General features: G+C 38.0%; 1 protein-coding gene across 1 annotated transcript; it reads left to right on the forward strand.

The window, feature by feature from the left end:
* Positions 1–51: 51 nt before the first annotated feature.
* On the forward strand, positions 52–8,849 carry MAIP1 (matrix AAA peptidase interacting protein 1). The gene is made up of 5 exons (XM_081243268.1): positions 52–605; positions 4,154–4,225; positions 5,288–5,414; positions 6,654–6,801; positions 8,597–8,849. The coding sequence occupies exons 1-5, from the start codon at positions 156–158 to the stop codon at positions 8,673–8,675; spliced, it is 876 nt and encodes a 291-aa protein (XP_081099394.1). The 5' UTR covers positions 52–155; the 3' UTR covers positions 8,676–8,849.
* Positions 8,850–9,412: the final 563 nt, after the last annotated feature.

A 9,412-nucleotide genomic window follows, 5' to 3' on the forward strand; every position in this document is an offset into this window, starting at 1 on the left:
GGGCATGTGATGGAGAGCAGGGAAGTGGAGAACTCACCAGAGGTGCAGTAACAGGCCGGCTTGACTCTCCAGTCTCTTTCTCCGAGTCCCGCCGAGGTGGTTTCCCGCCGACTTTGTTTCCATACTGCACAGGCAAGGGGTGAAAGGTCACAAAAATGGCGCTGGCCGTCAGTCTTTTACCCCGCTTGCTGCTTTCTCGGCCTCTGCCGGGCTCGGCCGCCCGACTCTGGACTCCCGGTTCGGCCGACGTGTGGCCGCCGTTGGCTGGACTTTGCTGCTTCTGCCGCCGCCGCCTCGGCTCGGGAGCGGCCCCATTTCCTCGAGTCTCTTGGGCCTCTGCGGCCTTGGCGCTGCCTTCTCGGGCTCCTCAGCGTCCCCTGCTCAGCCCTCTGGGACTCCCCACAACCCTTCCCGCTTTCCCTTCCTGCCCTCGGCGAACCTACAGCACCGAGGAGCAGCCCCAGCAGCGCCAGAAAACCAAGATGATCGTCCTGGGGTTCTCCAACCCCATCAGCTGGATTCGGACTAGAATTTACTCCTTCCTTATCTGGGCCTATTTCGACCAAGAGTTCAGCATCGCAGAATTCTCAGAGGGAGCGAAGCAGGTTTGTTTATTTCTCTATAGATAATCTCTCTGCCTCTCATGCATTCGACTATTAGACACGCAAAAGTGTTTAGCGGTGAGGTTTCCACTAGGTCTCAAATGATAACATGTGGGTAGTGACCCAGACACAGAGCCCTCCGGCCACTTCTTGATTTAAATTAAGCTTCTGCTTATGTTGCAAGATCGCCGAGAAATAGGGTTTCGATGGAGACACCAAGGTGAAGTCCCTTAATTACTTTTTCTACTCTCTATAGGTTTTGAGTCAGAAATGGATTCAAAGCCTGTTTCTGCCACGTAGAAGCCACATGGCTTTATTTTTTCTGAACGTGGTTTTCTGCAGAATGAAAAAGACAGTATTGATCGTATGCTGGTATTTATATATTTAATCCTAGCTTTTTTTCAGATTATTTCTATAAACACAGCCATTGATATTTATTTATGTGACCTGTCAGTTATAAATTAAATGTTTTCAACTTTATAATCAATGTCAATATTAACTCCTGCTTTTGCTTCCCCGAGTGAACTCCTGACTGATTTATGTTTTTGTAAAAAATTAAAAAGTAAAGAGCAAGCTTGATTAACAGCATTGTAAGGGATAAACCTCTGCTCATGTCAGTTTTCAGAATCTTTTGTCCATGCAGAGGTAAATGGGCATGATGCTACTGTTCTCCACCACTCTGCTGATGACTTGAGCTTGTCTACCTCATGCTTATTTATGTGTCAATAAGGAATGGAAGTCATCTCCCCACTATGGGCAGGATTCAAGCCTAAGTCCCTATTTTCTCTGAACACAGAGGAGCATGGGACACTTTTTAGTCACTCTTTGATCCTAAAGATCCTCCAGCTGTGAGCTATTTTAGCCCTCATCCTTGTTATTAAGTAGTATCTGCACCCCTTCATCAGCCAGTTTGTATACAGTCTTGCCTCATCTAAGTCAATTTTTGTGCATTTAACCATTCTGATTTCCAAAAAGAATGTTGGGTCATCCATGGCAAATATTTAGTGATTCCATTAAACCAGCGGTTACTTTAACATACCTTTCAGATCAAGCAAACCAGTTTTTCAACACGTACGACTTAAAAGGACATAGCTGAAAAACCTTCTTCCTACTAGATCTCATAAGGCAACTATGCCTTCCTTTGCATAGATGTAATTCTAGGGCTTGGGAATAATCTGATGCAAAAACACTGGGTAGATTATCTACTCTCATGGGCTCAATTTGCCCTTTCTCCTTAGACTAACCTCCTATCAATAAGATGTTATCTTGGGATGTGACTATCAAGTTATCAATTAGATCATGTTTTTTAAGATTTTTTTTTAATCATAGAACATAAAAAGGGAGCTTCGTGCTCATTATCCTAGTCTAATTCTTTCAGATGATAAAAATCAAGTTCTAAAAAGGTGAAACGATTGGCTCAAGGATGCATAGCTAGCAAGTGCTGAGGTGCATTGTCCTGTAACCCACTCTATAAGCAGTCTTGGTCCTCCAGAGTCACTAGAAGTTGAGATGGTTAAGTACAATCTAGGCAAGCTTTTTTTTTTTTAATTTATTATTAAAAAAAATTTTGTGATGTATGTTGATGTACAATATTATAGATTATATATATATATATATATAATACAGGTATACAATGTAGTGATTCACAATTTTTAAAGGTTACACTCCATTTATAGTTATTATAAAATATTGGCTATATTCTCTGCATTATATGATATATCCTGTAGCTTATTTTATACCAATCTAGGCAAGCTTTTATTCATCATGTGAGCCAGAGGAATAGGTCGTCTGGTGATATACAATCCTTAAACAGCTTTATTAGCTCCACAAACCCTACTTTCCATTGATACGCACATATGACATGATACCTTCTCTATTACTGCCCTCAAACCACTAACCATGTACTGTCTGTTTTCCTGTATCTTGCTAGCATATTTTGGCCTTTCCTATGAAAAAGAGGGCTATTTCCTAGAAGCCTGTTTAGGTTAGGCAATCTTATATCACCAAAGCCTTATCAGGGCAGCCTCCTAATCGTTCCTTATTACCTTATAGGATAATTTGCTCAGGTGTGATCTTCTTTGGCCACACAAACTAGAGTCTCATGGTTGGGTTTCAACATGATGGTTATGGTCTTTGTTTCTTCTTACCAAATTTCACCCATCTTCTGCACACAAAGGCTTACTAAAACATACAGTGTTTCTGAACTCTGAGAGCCTCTAAAGTGTTTGCAAGGGATCCTTGAATCCATTTGGAAGTGTGCTTTTCCTCAAAATTCAACTCCATTATTGCTAGGGCTGCCACAACAAAATACCTCAATCTGGGTTGCTTAAACCACAGAACTTTATTTTCTTACATTCTGGAGGTTAGAAGTCCAAGTACAGGGCGTTGGCACCTTGTTGGTTGGTTTCTTCTGAGGCCTCTTTCCTTTCCTTGTAGATGATTGCCTTCTTGCTGTGTCCTCGCATGTTGGGTTTTTTTTTCCTCCTCTGTGCATGTGTGCCCTAGTATCTCTGTGTATATCCAGATTTCCTCTTGTAAGGACACCAGTCAGATTGGATTAGGGCCCACCCTCATTTGACTTCATCACCTCTTTAAAGGTCCTGTCTCCAAATATAGTTGCCTTCTGAGGTACTGGGAGTTAGGGCTTCAACATATGAATTTGGGGGAACACAATTTAGCCTATAACAATTATGAGTATTGTCTGTCTGACACACCTGTGCATCCTATTTGTCTTGCCAGTTCTTGAAATTTCATCTTAGATATTACTTCCTTTAGGAAGTCCTCTCTTTTCCGTGCAGATAGCTTAAGTGCTCACCTGTTTGCTCCCAAATCATCCTGTTCTTATTCCTGTCATAATTTTTGAACTTGTCAGTTTTCTTGGCTCCCTCCTCAAGTAGACTGCAAGCTTCTCGAAGACAGGTAGAGTCTTAATGCACAATTCCATTCCTCACTGCTAGGCATGTGGAGGATTGCAATTGGGTCCCTCCCACTTTAAAATGGGATCTCGTACTTCAAAGTTGGGATCTACTGTATTAGATTGTGCAAACTCATTATCTTTTCTCCTGCTTTACCAAACCTGCCTTATCTATCTTAATGAGGTACAACTGCAACCCAGATCTCCAGACTCCCAGTACCGTCTAGGTTGTGCTGCTGTGTATTCAGGATTAAGAGAAGGACCATATAACAGTCACAATGGTTGATTACTTCATCATTATTTTAAAAGGAAATATATAGGAGATTTTTTTATTGAGGACGTAGTATGTACACCACACGCAATCTTTTCCCAGGTCCTTGGAGTAGATACATAAGTAGCAATCTGCTCACTTACTACTGTCCGTGTGGGAAGGCCGTATGAGAAAAGAAAAGTCAACCAACTTTGGAGGAGTTATGCCGAACACTGATATCTAGTGTTTGACACTGTCTATTGCCTTTATCATAAAATAGTCTTTGTTACACTTAGCCATTCAAGTATGAGCATTGTACATTGTACGGTATTTCACATGATATCTTGAAATAATCATCACCACCCTCCCCCCACTGTTTTTTTTAAGGCTTTTGCTCATGTGTCCAAGTTGCTGTCACAGAGTAAGTTTGATCTATTGGAAGAACTTGTGGCCAAAGAGGTAAAGTATACTTTTATTTTTCCTTTAAAAATAAATGTATTATTCTCTTGTAGTAGAATGATATATGTTGTCCTTATTTATGCTTTAAAATAGTATGCATGCTTACTTAACTTCTTGTCTCATATATAAAATGGGATAGTAGCAGTAGTGTTGGGAAATCATGTGAGGTAGTATATGTAATGTAGGGACTTAGAATGGTATATGGTTCAACCAAAGACTATATATGTGTTTGCTTTCTGCATGGTAGTTTATTGTGTCCATGCAATATAATTAATTTAGCTAGTTTCCCATTTATCAACGTATAGCATTTCCAATTCCTCTGCTATTCCAGCGTTGTTGTCAATATCCTTACATATCCATTACCATTGACAAAAAAAAAAAAAGTCTTCTTATTTTTCTCCTAAAAGATTAGCTTTTCATATTTAGATTTTCAGTATTCTTATGGTTGTTTGATTTTTGTATTTGGTTTGTATTAGAGATCTATGACTATTCCCACTGCCACCCTTAAGTAAAATAAATCACCCTTAAATAAAAAAATAAAAAATAAAATAAAATAAAGTAGTATGCATGCCATCAGCCAAAGTAGAGTCCCTGTATCTTGCCTTTTGGGTACTTGGGGTCATATAAAAGTATAGAATGACTTGCTACTTAAGGCATAAGTAAGTTAATATGATGTCTTTCAGTTCTTATATAGAATTCTGTATAAGAACTGAATTCTATATAAGAACAGTTCTATTAGGAATTATCTAACTGAATCATCAGATCCCTTTCAGCCTTGCTTTTTTTTTAAATTTATTTATTTTATTTATTTATTTTTGGCTGCATTGGGTCTTTGTTGCTGCGCACAGGCTCTCTCTAGTTGCGGCGAGCAGAGGCTCCTCTTCCTTGTGGTGTGCGGGCTTCTCATTGCGGTGGATTCTCTTGTTGTGGAGCGTGGGCTCTAGGTGCACGGGCTTCTGTAGTTGTGGCTTGTGGGCTCAGTAGTTGTGGCTTGTGGGCTCTAGAGCGCAGGCTCAATAGTTATTCAACAAGTGAACTATGGTTTGCTTTTTCCATACCTAGACACTACGTGTATTGAAAGAAAAGGTTACTTCACTACCTGACAACCATAAAAATGCCCTTGCTGCTGACATAGATGAAATTGTATATACATCAACAGGAGACATCTCCATTTACTACGATGAGAAAGGTAATGCTGGAGCATAGTCAACATTAAATGACCCACAATTGTCCAGATAACCTAAACTAGTGAATAATCATGGAATAGTGACACTTTGTGGGTACAAGTGGATATTTATAGAACTGCAGAGAAAATAATATATTCATTCTTTAAAGCCCTAGCTCTGGAAGACTTGGGATATGGTAATAGTTTCTTATGCCTTTCTATCTAGAGCTTTTCCCTAATGTTATTTAATTCACAGAAGAGAGCATTGTAACTTAAGTTAATGGAAATTGTCTAAGACAAGCTGCTCCCATATCTTAAAATGAAAACATTTGTGTTTCAGATTTCCTAACTGAAAGGAAAACAATTGAATATTTTAAGTGTCTAGCTGTATGTGAAGTAGGAGTAAAGAGTAAAAGAAAAAGTAAATAATATTAGCTAAAGACTGTTTTGAAAGTAACATTAACTCAGAACTCCCAAATTGGATTTATTTGGAGATGATGAAAAGAGTTGAAAGGAACTTTAGCATTTATCTTGTTCTTCTTGTCCTATTTTCCCAATAGCATTCCTGAAAACTTGACTTACTTACTCCTTCTACAAATATTTGCAGTGTATTATGTGCTAGGCACACAGGAAATCTAGTCTTTGCTTACACACTTGCTAAGCAGTTCTGACTGAGGACTGTTAATAGTGAAAAAATTTTCACACACATATTAATTTGAAACATTTGTAAAGGTACTTTTAATGATAAATATTTTCTTCTTCCTAATATTTCACATTGCATCTTAGCACCATGGTTACTACCTGATTTTTGCACAGGATGTTGTCATAATCACTGGGCATAATAAAGTGAATTAGGGGTAGAATAGAAGGCTTCTTTCTGACAGTTGGGGTTAAGTTAATGACATAGCAGCAAAAAAGTGTTCCCCCCCTCATTTTTGGTTTGACAATAGATATCTGTTATCATAATTTTAGAAAATGCCACAAATTGAAAGTAATCCATGTAGTACACTTGGTAAAAAGTACCTGCTCAGTAAATAGTAGCTCTTACTAGTGTGATCCAGAGAGGAAGGTGTCATAAACCCCAGGAGAATTTTCTAAAAATAAAAACGTGTCAATACAGGTATCTTAAGTTAGACTAGAATGAGCCCCAAATTTGGTCTGTAACAGCTGTATAATTACTGCCAATTGCTGATTTCATTAAGGATATAAGGATGATAGATTATTGTGATTTGTATTTGTATGTGTGTATGTTTTTTCTCTAAGGAAGGAAGTTTGTTAACATCCTGATGTGCTTTTGGTATCTAACCAGTGCCAACATCCCCAGTGAAACTATAAGTGGAGCCAGTGTGTTCCAGGTTAAGTTGGGGGATCAGAACGTGGAAACTAAACAACTTCTTAGTGCGAGCTATGAGTAAGTCTAATCACATTTCGTTGTTTCCTTTCTCTAGAAAATAGAAGGTAGTATGAAAGTATGAAAACTAAAGGGAGCTTTAGGGAGAAAAAGATTGAAATTTGACAAGTTATTAATGAAGAGAGAAAGTCAGAAAGACACACTGGCCACGAAACAGGAGTGTTCAGAAATTAAGAAGAGGTAATATTGCTGAATTTAATTAAACTGTATTTCAGCTGTCTATTGCTACATTACAAACCACTCCAAAACCTGGTGGCATCAAATAGCCATTCATTTTGCCTGCTATTCTACTGCTCAGGAATTTTGGAAAGGCTCAGCTGTGGAGTTTTCTCTGCTCCCTCTGGCGTCAAGTGGGGTGGCCGGAGCTAGGGGTTCATTTCCACAATGGCTTCTTCACTCATGTGGGCAGCACCATGGTGCTCCTTGGCTTCTCCACATGACGTCTCGTTCTCCAAGGCCTCTCTTTGTGGCTTGGGCTTGTGGTAGTGTTAAGCTAGTCACATGTTTACATGGTGGTTGGCTTCCAAGAGGCAGAAGACAGAAGATGCTAGACCAGTAAAGGGCTGTGCCCAGTATTGGAACAACATCATTTCCACCATGGTTTGCTGGTCCAAGCAGTCACGGGATCTGCACGGTGAAAGGGCATGGAGAGACTGCACGTCTTCATGGGGCAGCAGCAAGGTCACATTGCAGAAGAGCATGTGGGATGCAAGAGGTAGTTATGGCCATCTTTGGAAAATAAAATCTGCCATAATTGGCACATGGACCATTCACTCACTAGACATTTATTGACCATCTCCTATTTACCAAGTACTCTGGTAGGGGTTCAGATACAGAATTGAAGGGTTCCTGCCCTTAAGTAGGTACTGTCTAACAGGAGGTTAACAAACTATTTAAAAGAGACACTCTAGTGTATTATTGTACTAATAAAATTTGGAACAGTGAACAAGTCAAGCGAGTCAGTGGAGACATAGTTTAATATCTATTTAAAAGAGAATACTGTTATGTCATAGTTTAATATCTATTTAAAAGGGAATACTGTTATGTCACCAGAGTTATACAAATTTGCTTTAAAATAATGAACAAATCCCAAAAACGACCTAGGAAAGAAAATGTATCCTGTTTTGCTAAGGTAAAGGAAATTATATCTTCATTTTTTTTCACTTTTCTTGAAGGAGATGTGCTTTTTTTCTTTTCTTTTTCTGTTTTGAATTTTGCTTTATTTGTAATTACCCAAAATATTCTGTATATTTAAATACTTAATTTAAATCTGCTGAATTGTCTCTTTTTTAAGATGTCATTTAGAACACTATAATCAACACTAACCTTTGGTTCTTCTGATATTCCCTACTAAGATCACGGGCAACGCATAAACACTGCTTTTCAAGATTGGTCTTAGTGTAAGCTATGAGTAAGTCTAATCACATAAACCAACTTCCATGAAAGTGCTGTTTTTATCACCATATTCCAATTTATTTCTCCTCATATTAGGCGTATATTATGGCTAGTACTTAACAATAGAATAACATTGAAGTTCCTCTCAAGGACTGGCAGATGTTGGAGTGTATGTAGATCAGTCCATTAAAAATACTCATTTTAGTTGAGAATGCACTTCTGATTTTGTGGGGACATATTTTGTGATCAAATTGGTAGATTAAACTTTTGATTTTTATTTACCATTAACTGTTAGCTTTTTGCTAACAACTGTCTCTAATATATAGTTGCAAATTATGTAGTTATCCAGGAAGTATTTGGACTGATATAAGATTCACATTATTTATAATTTTTTCCCTAGATTTCACAGGGAGTTTACACAAGGAGTAAAGCCTGACTGGACCATTGCACGGATTGAACACCCAAAGCTATTAGAATAATTGATCTTGGAAAAATCAGCTTATTGGACTTTTAGCAATTACTGTGAAGAACTAAGCAAGAAAAAATTTTCAGATCAGTTGATCTTCACTTAATCAAGTCTGTGGATTACTTTTGTATTATTTTGAAATACTCCTTGTAGTAAATTGGCATGATACAATAAAGCATTTTCCACAGATTGTCATCACTTTCTGTAGAAGGAAGTCAAAGTAAAAAAATTGCAGCAGCCCATCATTGGCATCATATCCAGTATCATTTCTAATGTTATATGTATATGTATATATACACAAACTCATTTTATGACAATAAAGAAGGTATTGAAAAAATTACACATTTTTAAATTAATAGTCCTTAAATATTTTATTTGTGGTTAATACACTTATACCAATAATTCATGTGTAAGATTTATTTTTAAAAATCACTGCTGCTACTTGATTACCTCTTTGGTCACTAGCTGGATGAGAAAGAACAGATGGAATTATAGCAGATGGGTCACTACAGTACTAAAAATCAGTGAGGCTTACTAAAGCACAAAGAGAAAAAAGAAGTAGAACAGTAACTTACTCCCCTATGAGGTAATATGACGTCTTCTAACATACTTGTATTTGGACTCCTAGAAGTTGGGATAGGGGAGACAAAAACAATGTAAGAAATAATGTCTGAAAGTTTTCCTAATTGATGAAAACTGTAAACCCACAGATCCAGGAAATTCAACAAGCAGGGAAGCACATAAAGAAAA

Source organism: Mesoplodon bidens (assembly GCF_964165515.1).
Source record: "Mesoplodon bidens genome assembly, chromosome: 8".
Lineage (NCBI taxonomy): Eukaryota > Metazoa > Chordata > Mammalia > Artiodactyla > Ziphiidae > Mesoplodon > Mesoplodon bidens.

Coding starts and splice junctions, on each gene's coding strand:
- MAIP1 (XM_081243268.1), top strand. CDS start 156: ATGGCGCTGGCCGTCAGTCTTTTACCCCGCTTGCTGCTTTCTCGGCCT. Junction 606..4,153: donor TCTCAGAGGGAGCGAAGCAG/GTTTGTTTATTT, acceptor GTTTTTTTTAAG/GCTTTTGCTCATGTGTCCAA. Junction 5,415..6,653: donor CATTTACTACGATGAGAAAG/GTAATGCTGGAG, acceptor TTTTTCTCTAAG/GAAGGAAGTTTGTTAACATC.